Genomic DNA, 26,379 nt, shown 5'->3' with positions numbered 1-26,379 from the left:
GCAGCCAGAATCCATTTGCCGAGAGTCTGCGTGCTCCGCGGCTCTCCCTGGGGCGATGCTCGGGGTGCAGTGACCCCCAGCACTGCCCCCGTCCTGACACCTCCCAGTCCGCAGAGCCAAGGCAGCTGGAGCAGTGAGCCAAACAGATCTGGGGGGCTCGGCCTGGGGTAGGGACACCCCTGCCTGCATCCCCTCACAGTCCCAACCCCAACCCGATTTCTTGCCCTCAAGTATGGAGTGATTCACTCTGAGGTTTTGCTGCTGCTAATGGATTGATTGAGGAGCTGCTAATTACATTTTCCTGAAATGGCCCTGGGGCTTTGTGTGAACACAGGATGAGGAGTGAATGGCTGATGTTTGGAAGGGACAGGCTCCGGGAGCCCTGAGGAGCCCCAGGTCCCCACTTGTGCTCACTTCCCTTTGCTGCTATGCCAGTGCTGTGGCAGCCAGCTCTGCCAGGCATTGGTGATTGCTGGAGCAGCCTGTGCTCACTGTGATTCATTACCTAAGTCTGTAAATATATTATTTACATTTCCCCCTATGATTATCCATTATTTATCACCTAATTCTGTAGGGCTGGAAATCAGTGCAGCACCTGAAGCACCCTGTGCTGGGAAACTGCCCACTGGATGATGAAGAGCCCTGGTGATGGAGGAAAGAGGCTGAGCTGAGTGGTTGTGGTGACCCTGGTGTGTAGAACAAGAATTTGAGAGGTCATAGAATCATTTGAATTGTTCATCAAGTCCAACCACTAACCCAGCACTGCCAGGCCACCACTAAACCATGCCCCTCAGCATCACATCTACAGAGCTATTCAATCTCTCCAGGGACGGGGACTGCATTGCTGCCCTGGGCAGCCTGTTCCAGGGCTTGACAACCCTTCTGGGGAAGAAATTGTTCCTCATGTCCAACCTAAACCTCCCAACACAACTTGAGACTGTTACCTCTCATTCTGTCACTTACTATTTGGGAGGAGAGACCAAACCCTACTCAGGTTGAACCTCCTTTCAGAGAACTGTAGAGAGCCAGAAGGTCTCCCCTCAACCTCCTTTTCTCCAGGCTGAACAACCCCAGTTCCCTCAGCTGCTCCTCACAAGACTTGTGCTCTAAACCCTCCACCAGCTTTGGCCTCCTGCTGTCCTCCTTGTGGCCCCAGGGAGCAGTTGGCCACTTTGGGGGCATCTGTGGTTTCCTAATTATATCACATCTAGGACCAATGGGTGCTTCATGGTAACCTGAGGAAGGAGCCAGCAGCCCCCTGCCTTTGTTCCAGGTGAGGTCTTGAGCCTGCAGACAGGGATGGCAGTTCCTGGTGAGGATCCTACCCCACTGCTGGAGATGGAGCTTCCCCCTTTCCTTGGTGACAGTGTAAGGAGTGGACAAGCTGTAAGGTGGGAGCTACAGCTACTCCCTGCACACACCTGGAAGGGTTTAACCTGCAGGTGTATTAAATCCACTGGCTTCATGCAGAAGAGATAAAAGAGCCTGAGCTGGCAGAGCTGGGCTCAGGACAGTATCTAGGGACTCTGTATTGGTGAGGGTGCTCAGCCCTGTGCCAGGGTAAGGAGGTGATGGAGCTTAGTGAGCTGTGCCAGGAGTAGGACTTAGCTGGCCCTTTCTGTGAGGGATGAACCAGAAGTGGTACCAGCTGTGAACAGGCAAGGTGAGCTTTGGGCTCTGCTGTCTTCCTGCTTTTGTGAGCTTCTGCTTGCAGGGACCCTGGGTTATGGGCTGTGAGCAGTGCCGGGGGTGCAGAGGCTGTGTGTGTGTATCTGTGTGTGCTTCAGTGTGGCATCTACAAGGGAAGAAGTGCTGAGGGGAGCATAAGCAGATGCGAGTTATGCTCCTGAAAACTGAGCTGGTGTCTGCTCCAGTCTTTTGCTTTTGGGTCTGGAGCCTCTTCTCTGAGCATCACATACTGGGGATCAGCAGTGTGTTTATTGCAAATGCTCTGGCCAAGGGGAACAGAGTTGGGGAGGGGGGTGTGTGGTGCTGCGGTTCCAGCACCCCCAGCCTTCCCTTGGCCAGCATGTGGGGCTCAGCAGTCAGTGCCTTTGAAACCTCAACTCTTAGAAGTATGTGATTAAGTGAGAGTCTTGGATCCAGCCCCTAGCAAACCCGGCTGGTCCCCAGCTGCTCTTCCTGAGACATGCTCAGGAAGGTGGCCTTTAAATGTTAAGAAATCGTGTTGAAATGAGCCAGAGCCTTAGTTTAAATTTTTAATCTCCTGGTTTAAAAATCAGCCTTGAGGTCTGGTCTGTTGGCAGGAGGCTGTTGCTGCTGAGCTGGTGTTTCTGTGCTGGTGGTCTTAAGAGTGTGGTGCCAGCATCAAGCTCACCCCTATGAAGAAGATGATGCTTACACCTTTACCCTGCTGGTACTGAGCAGATCCACCCTTCCCTGTGGCCCATCCTGGTGCCTTCTCTCAACAGAAAAAGCAAATCTCAGCTTTGTAGGGTGGTGTGTCTGAGACCTGGGGGGACTCTTGGTGCCATGGCTGCTTCTTTGGGATGTTTAATGTTTAAAGTGTTTCTGCTGCCTAGTACCAGTGACCTTGAGAAAATGCTTTGGAGGAGGTTTGCTGGTGTGAGTTCCAGCTGGGGAAGGGCCATGGGTCTGGAGCAGCAGGAATGGAGTTTTCCTCCCAGTGTGAGGGTCATAGACCCTCTTGCCTGGATCAGCCTGTGAAGATCCAGCCAGGATCCCCAAGCTCCTCCTTTTTTTTTGCATGGAGTGGGGAGGCACAAGCAGCTCTTGCTATGCTGTCCTGAGCTCCTGACAGAGCTGGCTGCACTGCAGGAAGGCTGATAAAAGCTTTGTGCTGGAGCAAAGTCTCCTGTTCCTGCAGGCTTCCCTGGTGGAGGAGGGCTGCTGGGATGAATGCTGCTTCTCCATCAGCATCTCCTGCTTGCTGGTGAAGGGATGGTGTGCAGCCTGTCCCGGTGTGCTCAATTAGAGGTGGTTTGGAGCAGAAGAAAGAGTTTTAATACCAGCAGTTTCTGCACAGAGGTGGGTTTGGGAGTCCCCAGCCTGATGGTGCTGTGTGGGCCAAACCCTCATGTTTAGAGGGGAATGAGGAGTGGTTTGATTCAGTGGGGATGGGGCTAAGTCCCCCCCTATATCCCACCCTAGGGAGGCAGGACCAGTAAGAAGGGCTGTTCCTGCACTGTTAGTCAGTGGTGATCCTTTGCAGATGCTCACGATGCTGCTTCTGGGACCCAGTGAGAGGATCTGGGGAGGGTCAGGGCTGCCTGAGACCCTCCTCTGCCTCAGCAGCTCATTGACTACTCAGACTCATCTTGCATTGGGGACTAATGGATGTGGAAGAGGAGAGAGTTGTGGGCAAGTCTCACTGGGAAGGTTCTTGTCCCCCTTGGTTTGTTCCCAGATGGCTGCTCTCCAAGGAGAGAGACAGATCCTACTCAGAAATGGGACTCCTGTGACCATGGATGGGGAGGTGCTGTTGCTTTGCTCTCTGCTAGCTCCAGAGCTCTCCCAGGGCGGCAGGCCTCTCACTATCACTCTGGGCTTGAAGGAAGATCTTAATTGGGCTGAGATGCTCCAAGCAGCTGAAGCTGGGAGAGAGCTCCAGGCCAGGAAGAGGAGCAGTGCTGGCAGGAAGGAGAGGACTTGCTCCTGTTGCTATACCTTCTCTTGGCATTATTTTTTTTTTAAGACATCAATTATTCAAGATGTTTCTGTTCTGAGCTGGCTTGGAGGCTTCTTACACAGCATCTGAGAGCAGTGATGGAACCCTGTTTGCCCTTCAAGGGGAGGCAGTTTTTGTCTTGCTAAGAACATGGCATCTGCCTCTGTGTGGCCCTGCCTGGAGCTGGAAAGTGTCCCCATGGCTCAGGGGTATGCAATAGCTGCAGCTCACCCTGTGCCATAGTACTCCTGGGGATAAAGGACCTGATCTAAGCCCAGGTTTAAAGAGAGGAGTTGACAGATCTCAGAGATTTTGTGGCCTGCAGCACTGCCCTGCATTAACTCCTCCTAGGAAAGCAGGTGCTTCTGGAGAAATTAAAAAGCCACTTCCAATCTTAATTCTGAAAGAAAGGACTGGGGAGCCTTGCTGCAGCCAGTCAATTATCCTCCAGATTAGAAACACACACCTTATTGCTAGGCTGGATGGGTCTGGCTTCAGCTTCTGCCCATGGGAACTTGTTATACCTCTGTCTGTAAGGCTGCAGAGCCTCCATTATCCAATTTCTCTTCCGGATGTCACTGCTGACAGCCTGTGCTTACATCTTCCTTCTCTCTCCTTTGACAGAAGAGAAGGACTGAGCTCCTGGAGTGTCTTGTTCAGAGGCAGCACTTCCAACCTCACCTCTCCTTACAGTTCCCAGCCCCTTCCCAGAGCTTGTGAGGGGGCATGGTGCTCACCACGGGATGCTGCTTCTGTACTCTGAGAACAGAGATGCTGCTGAGAGAGCTGGTGCCTTGTCCAAGAAAGACAAGAGATGCTGAGGATGGCTGAAGGAAGCTCTTGGCTGTTGTCCTGCAGCCTTTAGATAATGCTGACGGTCCCTGAAGCGCCTGACATCCCAGCAAAGACTTTTTACATTTCAAACAAAGCCTTGATCTTTTTTTGGAGCTTGCCTTGGTTTCAGACAAGAGTTTTTAATTCAAGCCCAGCAACGTATTTTGGGTTTGACTTTGATGCGCCCTCTTCGAGCAGGAGGCAAAATAACAGCTTTCAAATCTACAAATAGGCCTGAGGTGGCTTTGCTGCTGCCAGTGGGGCTGGCACAGAGGCTGTGCAAGGCGAACCCCTCATTAGCTGAGGTCTCCAACAGCAGCAGCTGCCAGTTGATGTGCTGCTGCTGAGGGTCAGATTTCTAGAGAGGAGCCCCAAAAGCCCTAACCTTGATGTGCACTTAGACCCCTGCAGCCTCCCCTCTTCCAGGGGAGTCTTGGAGAGGCAGGAATCATGCAACATGACTTGAGGCTGGTCAGTGTGTGGCAGTGTGGTTCCTGGAGTAATTACAAGTGACATTGCCCCAAATAGTAGCTCAGGGTTGGGATTCTTGAGAAGCATGTGATGCTGCTGGAGGATGGGGTCCAAATTCATGGGACATGAAGAGATGACCTGCGTGGAGTAGGGATGACCCAGGGGCGTGGGGTTGGAGCAGGTAACAGCCTCCTATCCAGGCATTTCCTGGCATGTTCTCAGGTGGCAATGTAGGTGCCACCAGAGACTGCTGTTGTCCCTGGGATGTTTTCCCTGGGATGTTATCAGGGTATTGTATGAGGCAGCTCAAAGCTGTCTCCAAGGACAAGTAGAAAAGCCACAGTGTTGCATGCTGGAGCGTGTTCCTGCCTGGATGGAGTTGGGTAGAGAGGAGCTGGTATGGAGTGGGTAGACCTGTGCTGCCAGGGCTGGGAGGGAGAACGTGTTCTGGTGGGATTGTTGCTGTGAGATCAAAACTCAAGCAGTCTGCCTGGGTGACTGTGGGGAATCGGGTACCTGCACAAGTGGGTAATAAACGGCTCACACCTCAGCAAGATTAATTGTAATAACCATAAATCAGTGCAGGCACCAGGGGCAGGTGCTGAATTTATGGCCCTGGAGACAGGAATTCCTGTTCTTTATGGAACAAAGCCCTGATCCCACGGGGCTTGGGAGCATGCTGAGCATTATCGTGGCTTACTCCCTGCTGCAGCATGTGCACTGGGACCTGGGGAGGAGGGTCCAAGTGAAGCATGGGGGGTATGAAGGGGGCTGAGCTTGCCCCTGGCAGGGCAGCTTCTCTCCCTGCACTTGTTTCAGCCTGTACTGATAAACACCTCCTCGAGGGGTGAGCCAGGATTGCAGCCTCCCACAGCACATCGATCCCCGTCAGCTCGGCAGAGAATGCCAGCCACGGAGCTGATTAATGCCGGGGTGGGCAAGTGCTGGGTTATTGTTCAGTCTCTCTTCATGAGGTCGATGGGAAATTTGGCAGGAGCTCTCCGGATCTGCAATGTGCACACAAGCATTGTCCCCCCGCCCCCCGAGGACTCTGCGTGATTTACACGTGAGTGGGTATGAGGTAGTGGAAAGGCACACCGGTGCCTGGGCACTAATGCACACTGTACCAATGCTTGGGAGTGCTCCATCTGTCCCTGCCCTGATGTGACCCAGTGTTGCTGGGCCTGGCTTTAGGCTAATCTGCTCATGCTTTCGTTTCACCCTGATCCTTGTAGGTCCCTTGGCTCAGAGATACTGTATGTGCTCAGGAGGCTGATCCAGCAGTCAGGGTAAATATTTCCTTCTGTGTGGATGGTGTAGGTCCTTGGGTGTTAACACTGAGCTGCTCTCCCACACCTAATGCAGGGTACTGTACTGGTATAAGGAACAGTTATGTTTGAGATGTGCATCCAAGGCCTGATCCTGTTAGACGGTCTGGGCTTGAGGAATTGCAAGATCAGGCCTGAAGAGGTGATGTGTTACCTGGGAGGTGCTATTTGCTCATCTCGGGGGTTAGAGCTTTTACGTTTTGAGATCCTTAAATTGCTCACTTTGATAATCCTGTGGCAGTGAGTGTTGTTTGTGAGCTACATCGGGGACATGTTGTATTCCCTTCCAAAGGACCGGCCTCTGATGCTCTGCATGCGCTGATGCTCTGCTCCCCGCGAGGGGCCGCGGGGAGCAGGGGGCAGCTCCAGGCTCTTGGAGGGACCAAAGCTGCAGAGAGAAGCTGCTTCTTCCACAGCCGGGGCGGGGGGGGACGGACGACGGGGACCCGCACGAACCGGGGGCGGACGTGGGGGGACGCGCCCGCCGCTCCCGCTCCCCCCGCGGCTCTGTGCGCACCCGTCCGCGGCCGCTGGGTAGCGCTCGGAGCCGTGTCGTCTCCCCGCCTCCCCGGCTCGGGCTGCCCCCGGCTCCGCCGAGCTCCGCCGCCGCGGCTCACTCCGCCGCCGAGCCGCGCAAGGAGGAGCAGGCAGCCGGCCGGAGCGCCGAGTAGGGTCGGCGTGGCGCCGCCAGCCCTCCTGCCGCGCACTGCCGGCGGCTCCGAGCCGGTCCCTGTGCCACCCAGAGCCGCCACCGCACTTTCCCCGGTTCCGTGAGGCTGCCGGGGAGCAACGAGGGGAGAATCAACCCCCGTCGCCCGGAGCCGCCGAGGTGGAGATGTCCCCAGGCAGGAGCTGAGCGCTGGGGAGGGGCCGCCTGCCGCCCCCTACCCCTAGACCCCAAACTTTTCAGCGGCTGCAGTGCGCTCGGCTACGGGAGCGGCGTGGATCCAGTCCCCCCGTGATGCCCGAGCGGGCAGGAGGGGCCGGGGGCTCGCAGCCCTGCGCTTCCTGTCCCCTTCCCTGACGCGGGGCGCAACGCTTGGGGAGGGGCTCGGCTGCCGGCCCCGCTCCGGATTTGGGGGTCTCGGCTCTGCACGTCGCCGGAGAAGTTGCACATGGTGGGGAGCTGCCTGCGGACCGCCCCCGCCCCACGAGGAGCCTTTCACCCCTTCGTCTTCACCGCCCCCTTCCCGAGCAGCGCTGCTGCGGGTGTCCCTGTACCGAAGCCCCGAGGACTCCCGGGTGCCTGGAGCAGCAGGGAGCGGTGCCGCAGCCACCCGGATTATAAAGTCGGGGAAGTTGTGCTCCCCCCATCCCCGCAGCCACGTCTCGGCGGAGCCATGGCCCGGCTCGGGAGCTGGGGGTTGTTCTGCTTTGCTTTGCTCACTCTGCCCGGCCTCCCGGGAGCTGGCGCCCAAGGTAAGGGGGTGATACCCTCCAGTGCCGATTTGTATACTGGGGTTTGACCACGGAGGGATGGAGTCGGAGACGGTCCAAGTGCTGCTTCCCTCAGCCGAGCAGCTCACCCTCTCACGTTGGGGAAGCTTTGTGCCAGGCGGGAGGGTGGGGGCTGAGGTGATCTCGGAGCTTCTGCCGTGGGAAAAGGGGTCTTAGCATTGTTGGTGTTCAAGAAGACGCCCCCCCACCCCAGGAGCTGGACTCCGGAGCCCCTCGGTTCCGAACACAGCGCAGTGTCCGGGAAGGCTCGGTAGAGGTGAGCAGCAGGGCTGTGTTCTGTCGCCTCCTTCATCCTGCCCCATAACTGGCCCCCCAGGCTGGAGATCGGGGAGAGACGTTGTGCTGAGCATGGGGTAGAAAACTGCCCTGGGCCACTTTCGGACGGCTGAGCATCCCCCGCGGATGGTGAAGGCAACCATTTAATCCCCTCCCGGGGCGTCCCCACTGCACCCCAAGACCTGGGGCACAAATCTGGGCAGCTCCCAGGGAACAGACTTTGCCCTGGGGTTGGTCCTATCGACCTCCAAACAGCCGGTGGGAGCAGGCAGGGGGCTGGGGCTGCAGGGGATCTGCAGCCCTGAGCCCCCATGGGTGCCCGGGGCTCCCTGTGCACCCAGCCAGTCCTTGGGGTGAGGCAGAAATGCTGTGCGGGGCAAGTTCCTCTCCACACCTCGCCTCTGGGGCTCTGGCATGGCATGGTCTGTTTTTTCAGCTGCTCCACTACCCGATGGGGATGTAGAAATAGTTTGTGGCCCTTAAGAGTGCAGGTGGGGTTCAGAAATGGTAGGGGTCCCGTGCCCTCTCCACGGGGAGCTGCAGAAGAGGCTCCTGTCAAGAGCACGGTCGCCTCCATCCCCACCACTCGGACCCAGCAGATCCAGGCAGTGAAACGGGAGGGGGGCACAGTGGGGCATAGTGCCAGGGGTCCTTGCCCGCGACACTTCTTGCCCTTGTTTGCGGCAGCAAGTGGAGCCAGAAGTCCCTGTGTGCTGCCGTCCTCCCGCTCCCCCTGAGCCTCCCCCAGCACTGCTATAATTTCTCAGTAATTAAGTTCAGAACATAACATCTAAAGCGGCAGTATATTATCCGGGCAGGCCCTGTGTGGGGAGCTGTGAAGGTCTCTTTGATTGATTCACTCCCTTGCCGAGTTTCTCTTCTCCTGGCTGGCGTCTCCGGCTGGCGGGTCCCCCGTGCTCTGTGTGTTCCCCGCCTGCGGGACGTGTTCCCGGCGTGACCCAATCTCCTTCCATGTATCCGTGGGAGCTGTGGGGTCTCGCCATGGGGTGGGAGAAGTGGGGCTCTACGTGCTTCAGCCCTCTCGAGGGGTGGGGAAGGGGCTTTGCTTCCCCTTTCCTTGTGCCGGAGCTCAGCTTTGTAGCTTTGGCTCCCTGCAGCATGTGTCACGTCCCCGTGGGTGGTGTGACATTGCTCCGTGCCCGGCCCCGGTGCCGCATGGCAGGTGGCAGCCACGGGTGAGCAGTGGATGCCCGTGGCGAGGGGAATGTTGCCAAAGCCTGGCATGTGCCCATCTCCCCTGCTGCAGATGGCACCGGTGACATACCAGCAGGGTCACCTCTCTGTCTGTGGTACCCAGCAAACGTGGGCTGCTAATGCCACCGCGGCCCATTGGGGTGGGCTGGGTGCTGGGGCAAGGGAGCTGGTAGGATGCCCAGCTTTGGCCTCCAGCCTAACCTGACTGCAGTGGGGCAGACAGGGCAGCCCGGTGTGGGCATCCCTGCAGGGCTGGCAGTGCTTTGTGCCAGAGCTATTGATTCAGTCAGCCAAAGAAAATGGGATCAATGGAGAAGGGAAGAGCCCGAGATGGTGTGAGACCTCTCTGGCCAGGGCTCCCCGGGTGCGAGTTGAAACACTTTAATACCTGCAGTTGGTAAAACAAAGGCCCTGCACTGCTGAGGAGAGAGGGGATGGAAGTTTAATTACAGCCCGTCTGTGCTGTGTAATTATTAATTAGCCACGGCAAAAAATAACTTATTGATTAGGGGCCTCACGCTAATTACCCGGCGCCGAATGCGGTGCCGGGTAGAAGGCTAATCAGTCAGAGCTGCCCGGGCAGGATCTGTGTCGCAGTGCGACCTGTGCTGGGGCTGGTGCCATGGCTGGGGGGCTCTGTCATGGTTGGATGGGGCATGGGCAGCCCACTTCTGCCAGCCCACCTGCAGCAAAGGTGCCTTCAGCTGATTAAGCAAGACAGTAAAGGGTCTGTCAAGTGCTTTGGGGGAGGGGAGGCGGCTGCTGTGCCTGAGGGGTGCCAGCCCCCTGCTTCCCACTTTTTTGTGTGTTGAGTGACCTCCAAAGATGCAGCTTCTCCTCACCTGTGGTTGGAGGGACACAGCCTGGGGCCCACTACACTGGCACAGCATCTCTAATGGGATTGAGGAGGCGGTGGCCAGTCCCAAGAGGGATTTGGGAGGCTTAAGGTTCCAGACGGGATTTGGGGCAGGGGCCTGAGATGGGTAGCTTCCACCAAAGAGGCTTATTAGAGGCTGGAGTGGGGGGGTGGGGTGTTGGCACCTTCTGTCACCCATGTGTGGTGCCTGGGCATGTCCACATGTGTGGAGTCCCACAGGGCAGAGCAGGAAGGGGGTTCAGCCCCTGCTCCTTCCTGGGGATGTGATACTGGTGATGGGCTCACACCAATACTTCTGTGTAAGGTGCTGCTGAGGAAGGGATGGCTGATTGTGGACGCTTCTGCCCTGGCTCACCCTTGCCCATGAGTGCGGTTGGCACGTCTGCTGGTGGCCTCATGCAAAGCTCCAGCTCAGGAAGGAAAGTGGCTTTTAGGGGAGAGGAAGAGAAGATTAAATTTTGATGCGTTTTTGGAAGCCATTAGTGACCAGGCACAGCAATGAAATTTTGATGATCTGATAACTGTAAGAGGAGGGGACATGATCACATCCCAGGCAGCCTGTGTCACTGTGTCCCATCGCTCTGCTTGCTGCCCTGGCTGGTCCCCAGAGGTTTGGGGTGCTAGTGATCTGAGCCATGGCAGCACTGGGAACTGCCACTGTGCCTGTGGATTGGGAGCCAAGTTCACTGGGGGGAGACCAGGCAGGACAAGGGCTGCCAGGGGGGAGGAGGATGGCTGTGGGCTTGTGCCCATAAGGAGCCAGTGCTGCTGGCACATGCCAGTGAGCTGAACAAGCTGGGTGCAGCCCAGTGGCTCCTGCCCCAGTGCCAGCCAGGGTGGCAGTGTTGAGTGATGCAGGTCCCTTGGTGATGGGAATTAGGCTGTGGTGGCTTTTCTGCTCAGCAGGAGCAAATGAAGGAGCTGGAGGAGAGAAGGAGAGAGGGAGGTGGTTGCAGGTTGCTTGTGAGCCTGGGAAAATGCTGATAATTGAACTGGGGAGGAGGGAGGCTGCCTCATGGGGTGGTGTGATGAGGAGTGACCCTGCATTTTACAGAACTATTTCCTTGTCCCCAGCCTGTACCTGGAACTGATCCCTGCTGTGCCTGGTTCCTGCCTTGGGATGAGTTCCAGACCCAACACACTTTACTGTAGGCTCTACACAAACTATTTTGGGGTGCTCTGGTATCTTGCAGTAGCAGCACAGGATATTGCCTGGGGTGAATAAGGCCCTGCACAGACTGGGGTGCAGAGCTGTGTGGGAAAAAAAACAACCCTTTGCATGTTTGGTCCCATCTGGGGTGGGTGAGCAGCAGGTCCCCTTGCCTCTAACAAGCTTGAGGAGGTAATGAGGACTCAGTATGTCACTGGGTGAAAAATGGTCAGTGCCAGGCCAGTAATAAATCTGCTGCTGTCAGTGGTGATGTGATCATGCTAACAAAGGGCAATCTGAACTCCTGTGGTGGTGCTGGGGCTGGTGTGTGGGCACAGGGTGGTGCAGAGGGGCTGGAAGCCACAGTTCTCTGTGGTTCCTACTCATGGCACCAGGTTTTGGTCTTCTAAAGACTCTATGGGCATCCAGCACCCCAGTGGAGCTGGAATGATCCAGGATGGTGGGTGTGGGGAGCAAAGTGATGACCTGGAAGCTGCTTCTACTGTGTAGGTGCACTGAGTGGAGCTGCTGGAGAGGACACCAGGCCAGGGTCACCCAGAGTCGTTAGAGATGTGGTGGTAATGCCAGGGACCTTCCCTATTCCTGCAGCTGCTGCTCTGTTTTGGGGTTTCCACCCTTTGCATCCCTAAAGCCATACATGGAGGTGGATCCAGACTTGGGGTGTGTTTTTGCCACTCTACTCCTTGCCAGCAGACAGGAATGTGCTGGCAGCAGCTCCCTGCCTTGCTGGCTCTGCTTGGCATCCCTCACATTCTGGGCATGCTGGCAATGATACCTGTGTGGACACAGCCCTGGGCACCCCTACATGGGGCTGTGGTACCAGTTGTCAGGGTGCACTCTGCACCTTGTTCCCAGCGATGTTCTGAGGCAGGTATACCTTGCACCTCACTTCCAGTGGTGCTTCACCCTTCTCCTCTGTCTGCTGCTGACCACCTGTCCACACCCAGGGCAGGCAGAGTCCCCCTCGGTGGCCCCCTCCCCTTGCCCCGAGCCCCGCGGGGTGCAGGAATGCCTGCGCCTGGAAAGCCATGCCTGGCTCGGGTTGCCTGGGAACTGGGAAACCTGATCCCTGGGAACGGGGCCGAGGGCAGGGGACATTCCTGGGCTGCAGCTGGTCCCCTGGCCCCCTTTGTCTCCCATCTCTGATGGGGTGGCTACACCCCTGCCCTCAGGCCCCCCAGGAATGGACACTTGGGGTGTGGGGGGCTCTTGGGCCTCATGCGGGGACATCCATGGGGATGCTGTGACTGACAGCTGCCAGCTGCTTCGGGTTGTCACCGCCTTGCACGGATCAGTGTCACCTTCTGGTCAGCAGCCGCCGTGGGCTGGGGAAGGCTGTGGGCACTGGGACCAGCTGCTGGTGAATGCCAGCAGCTGGGCATCCCTGCCAGCAACGGGGATGGCATGGTGGCAATTCCAGGAATGCTGGGGGTCTTCCATGCCAAAGCCACCCTCCCTGCTTCTCACCAGCAGTCATTGTCCCTATCGTCCACCTCAATGCGTGGCAACTGTCTTGAGCATGCTGACAGCTCTCCCACTGCCCCATGGCAGCTGGGGTGAAACCTGAGGCGCTGGGCAGAGGTGGCTGTGGGCACGGTGGGCAGAGGACAGGGATGTGGTGCTGGCTGGTGTCCTGCTGCCCTGCATATGCAGGCACACGTGAGCAGCTCTATCAGCTCTCATCCATCACTGCCTGCCCACGCGGAGGGGCTGAGGCCCCCAGTGTAGGGAAACCTTGATGAGTTTGACCATTAGCAGAGAGAAACGGCTGAGCTAATTTTAGCTGGGATGGCTAATTGCTTTCTCGCACTGCTGGGTGAGATGACAACCTGCGAGTCCCCGTCTGTAACCTTGAGCCCTCCTGGCTCCGTGCAGCAGCCATGCCTGGGTCCTGCCAGGGCAAGAATGAGATCTGGGTTTGGTCACGGGAGTGCTGGTCCCTGGAGGGGGTTCTCTAGGACACTCAGGTCCATGCTTGATACTCACTAACGCTGGGCTGCCTGGCAGGGTCTTGCTACCCCTGGTTGCAAGGGTGGGTGTTGCTTGTGCCTCTCAGGGAGTGGGGACATGTGGCATGGAAAGAGACCTTGGCTAAGGGATGAAGCCCCCCCCAGCACTCTGCAGCGTGGTTAATGTTCATAGCTCAAGCTGCTGAAGGGAAATGCTGGGTTTAGAGCCCTTTCACTGGTCAGGGCACTGTGCCTACATCTGAGGGTCTGAATTGCCTGAGCCAGAGGGCAGTTCCCTGGGGTGAGCATGGGGCTGGAGATCCACGTGCTCCTCTTGTCCCGTGTTTGGGGTGGCTGGAGGAGCTTGTTACTGTCAGTCCCCATCCTGCTGTGCCATCGCCCTCAGCCCATCCCAGTTCGTCCTGGGTGAGGAAACTGGGCTGAATCTGGGGCACGGACTGGGCATTAACTGGGTTTTTGTGGGGTCATTTATGTCCCTTACTCATCCTTTCCGGGAGCCTGCGTGTCGCCTGTATGCCCCCTGCGGGGATCAATCGAGCGCTGGGTTGTGTAGGTCCTCAGGGCTCCGCCTGTACCTGCAGATCTCAGCGCACGGTGGGACGAACAGTGCTTCCCTTCCTTCTCTTTCTTGCTTGTGCTTGGACGATGGAGTTATGCTGAGAGCTTGGGGAAGGTGAAGGGAGTGGGTCCTGCATGCCCATCTCCCAGCAGTGCATGGAGGTCTGTCAGGGGACAGTGCTGGGACAGGAGCTAGTGTGGACATGCTGCCGATCCTGGCCCAGCATGGGGCTGGAATGGGTGGATGACTGGAGGAGGCTGGGATGCAGTGGACACAATAGCTCTGGTTTCAGCAACCCGCCTCCTGAATGCCTGAAAAACAGCTGATGGCCGTGAAGGGGGATGAAATGGGATTAGCTGCTGTTTCCAAAGGGAGCGCGTCCTGCCGAGCCTGACAATGCTCCCGCTGTGCCCCTGCTTCATGCTTCGGTGTGCCAGCCCTGGCTCCCTGGGGCTGGGCTGCTCCTTTCTGCCTTGGCTGTCACTGGGCGTCCTTAGGGTTTGCCCAGCCTCCAGCGCTCTCCATTTCTGCCTGTCCCATAGCAGCACTGAGGGCTCATGACCTGGGTTCTCACTCTGCCTTACCGACACCAAGCAGGTCCTGGGGTACCTCTCGCAGTCTTTACTGTTAGCTTGGGGCTGTCCCACCCCAGCCAGCAGTGCTGCTGAGCGCCCAGCCTGACATGGAGAAGCAAACCTGGTGGTGCCAGGGGCTTTGCAGGATGGGTGCCTGCTGCCCCTGCAGCCCTCTCTGAAGGCAGTGTGCAGTGGGTGCTGGGGCTGGGGTGCAGAGGGGAGCAGCAGCACGTTGTGGGGCGGGAGCTGTGGCTGGCCCCAGCTGCAGCGCTGCCGGGGCTGTGTGTGTGCGTGGCACCGCGCTCGGTGGAGTGAATTGATGTTTATTTTGATAATGAGTTCTCAATGCATTCGCAAACTAATAAAATCAACTCATTAGGGTGGGATGTTTAATTCAGAGCTCTGCCGCTGGGAGAACCCCTCCCTGCTGGCTGAGCACCGGGAAGCACTGAGCACCCAGCCTCCGCTTGCACACCTTGGGTGCAAGGGGGGGAAGGTGATGGATGCCTTCCTCTCCCTGTTTTCTCAGTTTTCTTTGCTTGCAGGGTGGAAAGAAGGGATTGGGTGGAGGGGAGGGGGGCAGCAATGGGGAGCTGAGCTGTGCAGTGGAGGGTGGAAGCAAAGCAGGAGCAGCAAGCAGGGGTGATGAGCTGCTGGAGCACTTCACCTGGGGCGGTGGTGGAGCCTTGCTCGCTTGGCTTCTCCCCATAAGCTTCAAGTCAGGCTGGGCAGCAGCGCTGGCTTCACCGCTGGAATTGCTGGCCTGGCCTCGCTGCCTTGGCTGTAAAAGGCCCTCTGGCAGGGAGAGCCACAAGTGTGTAAATAAGTGCAGTGACCAGGGTTTGCTGCTTCTCTGCTCTAGAAATTCAGGGCTGTGGCGGATGGCTGGGTGGGGGATTGCCGGGCTGTGAGTTATTCCTGTCCCCCATCTGCTAACCGAGGTGTCTGGGAAGGGAAAAGCTTTGGAAAAGGCTTTTTCCAGAGGAAACTTTGTGCTTGCTGTCATGCTGTAGCTATTCATGTCTCAAGTAAGCAGTGCAGTGACTAATTAATACTTTGGAAAAAAGGATGTCTGGACAACTCCCCAGCACATTGGCGAGCGCCCGGTGCCCGCTGGCTTGGGGTTGTGCCACAGGGAGGGGGGACCACAGCCACCAGCACCTTCATCCTGTTTGGCACGGGGGGAGAAGCTGGCAAAGTGTTTTCCATCCCGCAGGGCTGGGGACTTAATTACGTCAGCGCCCTGGGAAAGGCTGAGTGGGGTTTTTCTTGTGGTTTCTGCCTTCTGTTTTTCTTTCCCCGCCATATTTTTGTCGGTTGGGAAATGCTGCCTTGTTGAGATTCTCAGGGCGAGCCTGGAAAGCGGTTGTCTGCCTGTCTGCAAGGGCTGCGCTGAGTGTCCTGCATGGCTAGGAGGTATAGGGGGTGGAAGGAGCTTGGGGGACAGCAGGGGGACAGGGATGGGTGCCCCTCGCAGAAGAGATGTCCTAGGTGCTGTCAGAGCTCTCATGAGATAAGTCTGGTCGTGGCATTGCTTTCCCGTCTCACCTTGGCTGTGGTGGCCCTGGGAGTCATTGCAGCTTAGGGCTGTGGTTGCCTTCCAGGAATACCTGCAAGATGTGCTTGACATGATCCTTGGGGTCAAATCCAGCCTGAAGCTGTGCTGGGCTGCACTGGGTTTGTATGCCATTCATTCCACCCGGTGCAGGGAGCACCCTGGGGTTGGGGTCTGGGGCTGTTGGGACTTGACAGCTGGGTGTGGAGCTTGTCTCTCCCAAACTCGCATGGGGAAGCTCTGATCCTGGCTGTGAAGTGTTTGGGGAAGGAAGGGCCCCTTCGCTCCACAAAGGCTGGGGGGAGGATGAGTGTTCACCTCCTGGCCGGGCAGTGTCTGGCTGGTGGCAGCAGGGGGCGTTTGGCGGTGGAGGTTCTCCTCATCGTTTTGGAGTCTCTCCTGGGGAAATCAGCTGCAGGATCTGGCCCCTCTAATAGCGTTGAGTCACTCTCCGGGTGCCCGTGACTCACAGCAGTGACCCAGATACGAAGGAGCTGCGGGATCGGGAGGATCTGGAGCATCGGCAGGAGACAGCCGGAGCCTGGATCCCTGGCTGGGGACAAAGCTGTGACGTGCTTGGTGGAGGGACAGGCTCACTGCAGCCCATGGTGACCTGGGATGTGCCCCCAGGCTGAGGGGTTCTCCTGTTCCCCCAGGAGCTTCTGTACATGGCCCCTTTGCTAGGGGTCTCTTGCAGATTCCTGTGCTTGCGTTTGGATTTGGAGCTCCATGCTGGGGGCTCTGCTTTTGGGGCCAGGTTTGATGCCAGGCATTGGGGTGTGGTGGGGCTGCACGGTGCTTCAGAGCACAAAGCTCTGCTTGTTTGCCCCTCTGGGCTGGGAGCACACCGTTTGGGGTTCCCTGTGAGGGGAAATGTTGTTTTTTCCAGCCGGGCTGGGCAGGCAGAGGGGCTGGGTGTGTGAGGGCAGGCAGGGACGGGCAGGCACACAGCCCTGCTCTGTTCCCAGCCACGGCCTTGCCGTGGGGCTCAATGTGATGCTGTTCCTCAGCCAGGGCTGACGTCTTTTCCTTGGCTCCAGGAGTATCCCAAGCCTCTACCTGGCCAATATCAGCACTGGGCTGGGTGCTGAGGGCTGCCCTGCATTGCCTGCCTTGGGCAAAAGCACAGGAACCAAGCGGGAATGATGCTGGCACAACCCCAGCTTTGCCACAGTGGGCAGAGAGGGGTCAGTCACCACTTTTGAGACCCTCTAATGACTGAGGGGATGTGCATGGTGTTTAGGGAAGGGATTACTAGGATGAGACTGCAGAGAGAGGTGGTGGCATCATCTCCAGCACTGCTGGGGGCAGAATAGAGATCCTGAGGAGGCACCATGGTGCTGCTGAGCTCAATGTCCTGTTTACAAACCCCCCTTGGCTTGGGGCAGCTGTGCTCACCCTTCCCCATGTGCCCCATCCCAGGGGGGTTGGCCAGGCATGGTGAGGCCCCCGGCTCAGCCAATGGCTCACTGAGCATTCCAAGAGCCTGGCTGCGGAAGAGGAGCTTGTTATGGAGCCATCCTGCTTTTAATTAACAAATTAAAATCCTAGTTAACAATCCAGCCCCAGGGCTGTTGGAGGCTGGGAGAAGCTGGAGCATTTGTTATGGAAACAGCAGTTAATTAACAAATAAATAAATAAGTAGGGGCCTGGAGACAGATGTGGGAGGAGGAAGGGGAGATGGCAGCAGGGTCAGGGTGTCCCGCTGGCCTGGCAGGAGGCAGTGCAGGATGAGGGCATCCATCCATCCATCTGTCTGTCCTGGGGGATGTCATGGCCCTGGTGAGCAGCACCAGCCTTGCTTGGAATCACTGGGTGTAAGAGGCTAGATCCTGGTTTGTGCTGGCTGTGCCACAGCAGACCTGGCTGTGTCATGCCTGGGCCACCTTGACTGAGTTTGGGACTTTGGGTGTCTGCCTGGGCTTTGCTGAGTGCTCCTGGCCCTGGAAATCAGACCTGCAGCCTCTTCCTCCACCCTGAGGCTGGGAAGTGTGGTGGCAGAGCTCTGGTGGAGATGGATGTGTTGTGACACTTGCAAAACTGCTGTGCAGTTTGCAGGTGACACTGGTGTGGCGCTGAGGACTGTGGGAGGAGGTGAGGAGCATCACTCCTTGGGCCACTCCTGAATTCTGTCATTGCTGCAGTCCCCATCAGTGTCCCCTTTGTGCTGAGCTGGGTCTGGGTAGGGGCATTTGTGCAGCTCCCTTGGGCTGGGTGCAGCCAGGGAGGGGCTTCTGAGGCCATGCTCCCTGGGCTGTGCCCTGCAGTGGTCAGTTTGAATTAACCACAGGGCTGTCACCGAGCCGGTGCCTGCTGCCGTTGGGGATTATCACCGCAGGTGGTGGGTGCTGATGGAGCTATATGGATGCTGATGGAGCTGTATGGGGCTCAGGGTCATCTTGCTGCTCCCTGAGGCACTGTGGGTGCCTGGCTGGTGCTGCCCGAAGTGGTGTCACCCTGCCTGTGTCACTGCCAGTGCCAAGGACAGGAATAGTTGCAGAGACCAATGTGGGGATGTGACTCTGCTGCTAGCCTGTGCTGGAGGCCGGCAGGGTTTTTGCAAGGGGTGAGGAGGTGGCAGAGCTCACATCCCTCCTGCAGCTTCACCTTTCCCAAGGCTTAAGGGAAGAAAATCAGTTTGAAAGCCGGCTCTGCAAATTCTGCCAGCGTCACACGGGCAGGAGCTGTGCTCTGCTGAGCAGCTCCTCCAGGTCTGCATCTCACTCAGCCTCCCACCTAATCCAGTTAACACACCTCTGCAATCGGCTTACGGCGTGTAAGAAACCACAAATCTCCTCTGAGGGAGGTGCAGAGGAATGGGGCAGCAGCACCAGAGCTATGGGCTCTGCTGGGTCCAGTCTGGCTCTTGGCTTGGATGGCAATGGTGCCTCTGGCTCCCCTCTTCTGCTGGACCCCTCTTGCTGCATTGGTGTCATGCTTGCAGCCTTGCTGGGAGGTGACTCCACGCCCCAAGAGCTCTTCCTTCTCTGTGAGGAAATTGCTAAAGCAATTGCACAAATGTGCAGTGGGTTGGATGGGGATGAGAAGGTGCCCAGCCCCAGTCGCACCTCTCTGGGTGGGCAAGAATCATTGCCTGAGCCCAGGGGGGCTGTGTGCCCTTGGCTGACACCCCCGCCTCTGCCTGTGCCCCTTTGCCATGGCAGAGCAGCAGATGCCCATGCTGGGAGCAGACTGATGGGCTCAGCATGAGGCAGCAGAGCAGAGATGGATGTGCTTCAGCAGCAAGGTCGTTGCAGGGTGTGTGCTGATAGCTGAGGGGCTGCATGGGCACCCAGTACCCTATAGCCATCTCCACACAATCCTGCCCCAGCCCTTCTCCCAGGGTGCCCAGTCGTGGGCTGGATAGGCATGATGCCTGGCACAGGGCCAGGGTTTGCTGCTGGAGATGCTCCTGTATCCTCTGGTCACAGGTGGTGCAGCCCTGCACCGACCTGCTGGGGGCTGGGGCCTGAGGGACCTCTTATGTGCAACAAAGATGTTTTGTTCCTGTGATCTCAGCGTGATTGGGGCTGAGTGAGGGAGGCTCTCCAGGCTGTTCTGTCTCTTTTAAAAACCCTCTGAGCTCTGCTCTGCAATCGCTTTAGGAGAAGCAGCTCCTTTTTGGCATGGCTGCCAGTGCCCACCATTTCCCCACTGCTTAGGGCTTGGCTTGGGCAGGGGTGCTGCAGGAGGGACTGAACTGCAGTCTCATGTCAGTCTCAGATCACTGGGAGGGTAGAAGCAGCTCTGCCAAGCCAGAAAATCACAGCCAGTGTGGGGTTGTTTTGAGTGGCAGAGGGCTGTGATTCACAGCCCCGGCACAGAGAAGCAGAAGCTGTAGGGCAACATTTTCAGGTTTTCCTTCATCCCAGCTCACATTTGCTGTCTGGGAACCCCCCATGGGACTGGGGGAACTGCTGCAGCTAGGATAGGACTCAGAGGAGGTCTGGGGTTGGAGGTTGGCACGGGGCTGCTGCCGGGATGGATGGCGATGTGCGAGGGGCAGGGGCCACCCTGTGGTGGCATCACCTGGGGCAGGTGTGTGGGTCCTCATTGGCATCCTGGAGCTGCCTGTGCCCTTGGGAAGCTGTGTGCAGTGGGAAAGTACCTTGTGGATGAGGAGAGAGGAAATCTGGTGGGACAGACATGGGGTACCAGATGTTCTCCAGAGTGCCACAGCAGCTCAAGGGTGTCCCTCTTAGCTGACCCCATAAGCAGCTGTGCTGTTGCCCTGCTGCCTTCTCATGCCCCCAGCAGAAGGATTTCCCACACTTGCTCTTGCAGCCTCACGCTGCCAGCAAGTACTGAGCCCCCAGACTCAGTCTGTGCCCTCTAAATAGTGAGGCAGGTGAGTGCCATCTGTGGGGGCCACAGGTAAAGGCAGTAAGTGGGTAAGAAATGGAGCTTTGTCTTTTGGGAGCTACCTCCCTGGTTAGCAGGCTGGGTCCCTCAGCCAAGGCAGTGATACTGGGCTGGCACAGGTACAGGTATGGGTGAGGAGGAGATGGAGCAGAGCTGCTGAGTCCACTGGAGCATTGGAAATTGCATTTCATGGCTGGGCGGACTGGGACAGCAACCCCAGCACTGCTTGCTGGGTGCTTGGAGAGGAGATAAGATTTGATTAAGAAGGCCTCTATTAATTTATGGCAGGTACACTGATGATAGCAGAGAGCTGGCTGGTGATTAATAGCCAGAAGGAGAGTTTTCAAGCTCCTGGTCTCAGTAGGGTGGACATGGGGAGGATTGTGCTGGGTTCCTTTGGCACTGCTCCATGTGCCAGTGGGGACAGAGATCATTGCATGTCACCCCCTGGCCTGAGAGGAGAAAAAGATGACTGAAGTTTCCCCATGGCTGCCCCTGTGCTTCTGGACCAGCCATTTTTGCTGCCGTCAGGACTAAGGACTGATGCTGGGATGGATATTGGCTCTAGTGGGTGATGTGCTGAGGAGGATGGAGCTGTCTTGCCTGGTCTGAGTGACCTTAGCCTACACCGTGCTGTGTCGCACATGGCTTGTCCCATGGGGCCACACCATTGCCACGCTTCACTGGGGCTGGTTGTGTGAGCAGATTAGAAAGGAACAAGGCTGCTTTGGCACGGTGCTGCTCACACTGTCCTCGGGCAACAAAGCCCTTTGGTGCTGGATTTTGCCGACAAACCTGCAGTTGCAGGGTGGTGAGGTGAAAGCTGGGCTCTGCCAGGAGCCCCATGCTGGTGGGTATCTTGGCATTGCCCCACATAGGGGCCTGGTGCCCCTGTGGGCAAGCACTGCTGGTGTTTTTCCATCACCATGCATCTGGGTTTGGTACTTTTCCTCTCACCCCTTCCTTAATTTGAAGCCAGCATTGAGTTGCTGTGGAAGAGACAATGAGTTGGAGGGGACATGGGTTGCTGAAGCGTGCTGTGGGGATCAAGGCACATCGCTGGTATGGCTGGGGGCTGCCAGCAGGGACAGATGGGTGCTGGTAAGCAGAGGCCAGAGGTGTGAATTTGGGGTGTGTGTGTCTGTGCTCAGCTCAGGTGTTGGCAAGAGGACAAGTGGGGCTCAGAGAGGATGTTCATGCCATCTCGACCTTGGGCTTGGCTTCAGCTTCATCTTTGGCACCCCCTGGCTGCCTGGGTCCCCTGGGTTCCTGCTCAGCAGCCTGTTGTGCTCCACTGCTCTCCAGGTGCTGGGAGCATTCAGCATTTCAATTCTGTTTGCTTTTTATTAAGAGGATGAAGCCTCTTCTCAGGAATACTAATAGCTCCAGCAGTGGTGGAGAGCTCTACTAATCCCCCAGCACCTGCTGGCCACCCACCCTGCATGGCCCCTGCCACCACCCCGTGTGGGGACACTGGTGGGGACATTGGGGTTTTGTGGTAGCTCTTATCACCACAGCAGGGCCATGCCCTCGGTGCCCACATGGACATGTGCCATTCAATCAGCCCTATGGCTTTACCAACAGCCACTGAAAAATTGATGCCTCTCAACCACAGGCTGGCATCTGACAAGCAGAAAATGTAACTTAGCCAAGGGCTGGCTCCCTGGGTACTGGCATTGTCACGGAGCTTCACCTGTCCCTAGCCAGGTGCCTCCCTGGAGCTGGGCCCACCTAGCTGAGGTCGCCGCACTTGCTACACCCACCCAGCGCTGTGACTGCTCAGGAATGCTGTGGTTCCCCATGGGTACCAAGAGGTGTCTTGGTGCTTTTAACCCCTTCCCTGCCACACTGGCTGCAGGTCTTCCCGCTTCCTCCCTCCCTCCAAACTCCCCCCCGAGCTGTGCTGTGGAGCGGCTGCCGCGCTGCCGGGGGCGGGGGGGGGGGGAGGGAGCTGTGCCGTGAATATGTTACCCAAATGAATAATAAAAACAAAGGAAAATTACCCTCTTATTGAAACTGGTTTTATGAATAAAACAATTATTCTGGTAATTGAAAAAATGTGTCGTTAAATTAAATGCAGTGGTTCCTATTAAAATTTTAGTGGATTGCTGCTTCTCTCCTTCCTTTTTTTTTCCTCCCCCCCCCCCTTTTTCCTTCCCTGTCTCCGCTGGCGGCTAAAGGCTGGTAATTATAGCAGAGGGTTTCGCTTTCTCTTTATTGTTTTTTAATCTCTTCGTGCTGTGGAGAGCCAGCAATAGCCTGATGCAGAAGAGATTTAGCTTCATCTCCCCATGCTGTGGGGGGGGATACAGGGCGGCCGGAGCGGGAGCTGTGCTAGCACTCCCCAGGGGATGCCATCCTGCTGTCTGCATGGTGATGCTGCCCTCAGGAGGAGCACGGCAAAGCTTGGGAGACCAGGGACACTGCTCTTTGTCCACCTCTCTCTGCCCCTATACTGTGTTTGAGGTGCAGACAGTGGAGCAGACTCTTCCCTGGGCTGACGCTGTGTGCTGGCTGCATCTTGGCGAGACTGAGGAGGTGGGAAAGGAGGAAGATGATTGTGTGGCTTCTTCCAAATTGAGTGTTGGTGCTGGGTGCTGGTATCCAAGGGTTGATTTGGCTTCACCTGGGTGCTTGGAGCCCACATTTATTCCAAGTTGAGTGTTAGTGCTGGGTGCTGGTACCTAGGATTGGTTGGGCTTCAACTGGAGCAGTTGGACTGGATTCAGGGCATCCCACCAGCACTGGTAGGCACTGGCTTGGTTGGGGTTGTCCAGTGCATTCTGCTGTTTCTCATTCTGATTCATGGAATTAGCAGGAATGAGTGCTAAGGTGATCAACTTCCAATTAGCAGACTGTGGATGGGAGCAGCTGGGTGTCACCTTCTGTCCCTGGGGGCCAGCAGGGTGGTGACCCTGTGCTGAACGAGGGTTGAACCCCAGCAGGGAGGGGCACCTGTGCCAGCCAGTGAAGCATCCACAGCAAAGATGGGAGAAGGACCTGGGTGACCCACAAGCTGCTGATCTTTCTTGGGTTGCTGAGGGGATCTGTGGAGTCAGGCTTGGCACGCCTGCCTCTTCTCAGCTTTCTGGAGTTCACCAAGCGTGGGTTGGTCATACCCTCCTTCCCACCCCCACCAGCAGCTGCCTGGCAGAGCCCTGCCCTTGGCAGGCATTTCAGGATTCCTCTGGGCTTAAAAATCCCTGTCCCTTCCCATCAAGAGGGATTTGAAGCTGGGGAGAGGAGGCTTAGTTCCCAGCTCACCCATTACACCCAGGAATTAGGATCCATTACAGGTCTTTCAGCAAGGCTGCCCCCCCCCGCCCTATATCCACACCCCCTCCTGGGCTCTAATGCACCAGGCTCAGACCCAACTCCTGGCAGCCCTTCTGTAAATAAAGTGCAGGGGCAAAGATTGTGATCCCATTAGGCAGGATTAGTGCCTTGTGAGGCATTGGCATTAAAATATTGTGGGCAGTGGAGGAAGAGAGCTGGGACCATCCCTGTTCCTGTTCCCCTTCCCTCTTGCTAGCTCTTGGCATTCCATTTGTCCTATCCATCACTGCTGGCAGCTTGGATGCGGTGGCTCAGCCCCAGGGTCACTGCTGTGTGCAGGGTGGGGATGGCATAGTTTGATGGCACCTTTCTGAGTGGAGAGGACTGTGCTGGGCTGGCATGGCATGGCACAGAACCTGGCAGATGTGCAGATGTTCCTGGGGATGCCTCTCGCTGCCGTTTATGTTTGGAAAGTGATGAATTTCTGCACCAACTAATTAGTCTCTAATTAGTAAGTGAAGTGTAAACAGTCACAACAGATGGGGGAGAGGCGGAATTAGCAGTAATGACCCTTCCTTTTGGGGGGACATGGCTGTCACACTGGGAATCCTCCCACGGCATCCAGGGCTGGGGAATTTGCAGCCCCTGTCTGTGCCAGCTCTGTGGGGAAGTAGTGGGCATCCCTGTGCCCTCCAGATTTGGTGGTGCCATGGCTTGTTATGCTGCCAGGATGGTGGGAGAGAGGAGCTGCCACCAGACTGCCAGGAGCAGAGCTGTGATGCTGTGTGCTGCTGGGAAACTGAGGCAGGGAGAGCTGCTGGAGGAGCTGGATGATGCTGACATCAGCTCCCTCCACATCCTTTTTCTCTCCAAGCTGTGGCACTGTGTACTGATGGTGAGAGCTGTGGGGCTGGTGGGCCAGTGAACACTGGGAGCAGCTTCCTTGTTTCTGGAGCTCTCTCTGGAGCACCAAACCAGCTGTGTTCCCCTTCCTGGGTTCCTTCTGCTGCCCTGGTGCTGGACTGAGATCCCTGGGTGGGTGCTGAGCTCCTGGGTGGCCTTGCCAGCTGGGAGGGTGATGAGGATTTCACACACAGCTGCCCACACATGCAGCCAGAGCTGCTCTGGCACAGACACCCCAGGGGAGCACGGCCAGAACTCGGTGCCACCTTCATCCTCACAAGGATGCACAGCGCACCTGGGCCCCCTAGCCCTGCTGCCTCTTGCCATGGTGGTTTTGGCTTTCCCAGGGGAGCAGAGCAGGAGCTGGTTGTGATGGAGGGACCAGGAGCCTCTGGGTGCAAGGTGGCTGCCGTGACCTTGGCAGGCAGATAATGATCGCAGGATCAATAGCGGAGTCAGGAGCTGCCTCTCCCCCTCTGCACCGTTTTTCACCCCTTAATGCAGAACAGATGGCTTGGGTGCTTCAAAGCGAGATGAGCCTTAGCTGCTTAAAATCAAATTAGGTTGTATGCAAACGGCGTGCAGGCCCAGGGGAAGGTGTGCCAGGAGCACCCTGCTTCCCAAATGCCTCCTGAAGGCTGCTGCTGGACTTGGTGGGGAGTGTGTGCTGAACTCACCATGTCTCAGTCCCACTCTGCCACTGGTAAGCTCAGCCAGGCCCTGGCAGCACAACCCTGTGGTCCAGCTTTCTGCTCCAGCCCCTGCATGTGTGGCTGATGTCTGTTGCCTGGGCACCAGCCTGTTTTGCAGCAATGCATTTGCTGCATCTTGCCCAGCTGAACCCCCAGGCTGGTCCGTGGCTCATTTACTGGTTTTGTGCATGAGGCATTTGGCCCTGCAGCTAGCCTCTGGCTGTGCCATGGCCCCATCTGGGCACTGTGGTAATCCCACAGGTCTCTAGCCCAGGATGGGCAAAGCCCTGCTGTTTCAGGTCAAGGTCATGCCAGACCACGGTGGGGATATGTATGCAGAGTGCAACCCATGCCACTCCCAAACCTCAGTGCTGAGGCACTGAGCTGCCATAGTGCCTGTGGGCACCCCTCTGCCCCTGCAGCTGTGGTGCTGGGCTGCTGCAGCATTTGTCCCCAGTGTCCCGTGTCTGCTTTGTGGGGTGCCCTGATGTTGAGTTCCAGCCTGGACTTGGGGCAAAGACACTGGGAGAAGGTCTGCCCATGCCGGCCAGTGCTGCTGAAGGTCAGAGAGGAGGATTAAATTAAGGAGACATGAGCTGCTCCTTCCCTGCCTAGTGACTTGCCTGGCAATCAGCACTGCTATACCTACCCTGGGGACAGGGCAGCCGGGTGTAAACCAGATGGTTATTTCCACATGGGTGCAGCACCCCAGGATCTGGGCCCTGCCAGGAAGGAGAGGAGAGAGACCTCCTCAGCATATGTCTGGAGGTGTCTGAGTGCCTCTGAGCTCCTGCAAACTTCTGACACGGTGCCCAGAGTGGTGCTCAGGAGCTCAGAGGCACTGAGGGCATTGAAGCAGGTTGAGCCCAGAGGCACTGGAGCCGCTTTGGTGTCAGCTCACGGTGCGGAGAGCCCTGGCAGGAATTCAGCTTGCAGACACAAGAAAGCAAAGCCCTACCCCAAAGTAAAAACCTAAAGCCGTGATTGAAAGCGCACTTGAAAGCTGCTGGGGAATATGAATGTGTCTTTGAAGTAAAAGGGCTTCCATTTGTTAAGCAGAAAATGGAGCTGTGTGTTTCGATTTATAGTTTTACTTAGCAAATAAAACAGGAGAGGAGTAAGTGTTTATGTCTCACTCTGCTCCCAGCCCCTCCGCCCCCTTCACCCCCCGAGTTAAAAGCTCAGTGCTTCTGAAATGCTACAAAGGC

At 57.1% G+C, this 26,379-nt stretch overlaps 1 protein-coding gene across 2 annotated transcripts in view; it reads left to right on the top strand.

Moving 5' to 3' along the window:
- The first annotated feature begins 6,921 nt into the window (after positions 1-6,921).
- SDK2 (sidekick cell adhesion molecule 2) overlaps positions 6,922-26,379 on the top strand; it is a 51,384-nt gene continuing 31,926 nt past the window's right edge. For both annotated transcript variants that reach the window (XM_068151199.1, XM_068151198.1), the window contains exon 1: positions 6,922-7,701. In XM_068151199.1, the coding sequence (XP_068007300.1) occupies positions 7,398-7,701 (304 nt within the window). In that variant the 5' untranslated portion in view covers positions 6,922-7,397. The remainder of the gene's footprint in view (positions 7,702-26,379) is intronic.

This window comes from Melanerpes formicivorus, unplaced genomic scaffold, assembly GCF_026170545.1.
Source record: "Melanerpes formicivorus ecotype bairdi unplaced genomic scaffold, bMelFor1.0.p_v2 SCAF_21, whole genome shotgun sequence".
Lineage (NCBI taxonomy): Eukaryota > Metazoa > Chordata > Aves > Piciformes > Picidae > Melanerpes > Melanerpes formicivorus.
The sequence above is the reverse complement of the archived record's forward strand: the minus strand, read 5'-3'. Positions and strand labels throughout refer to the sequence as shown.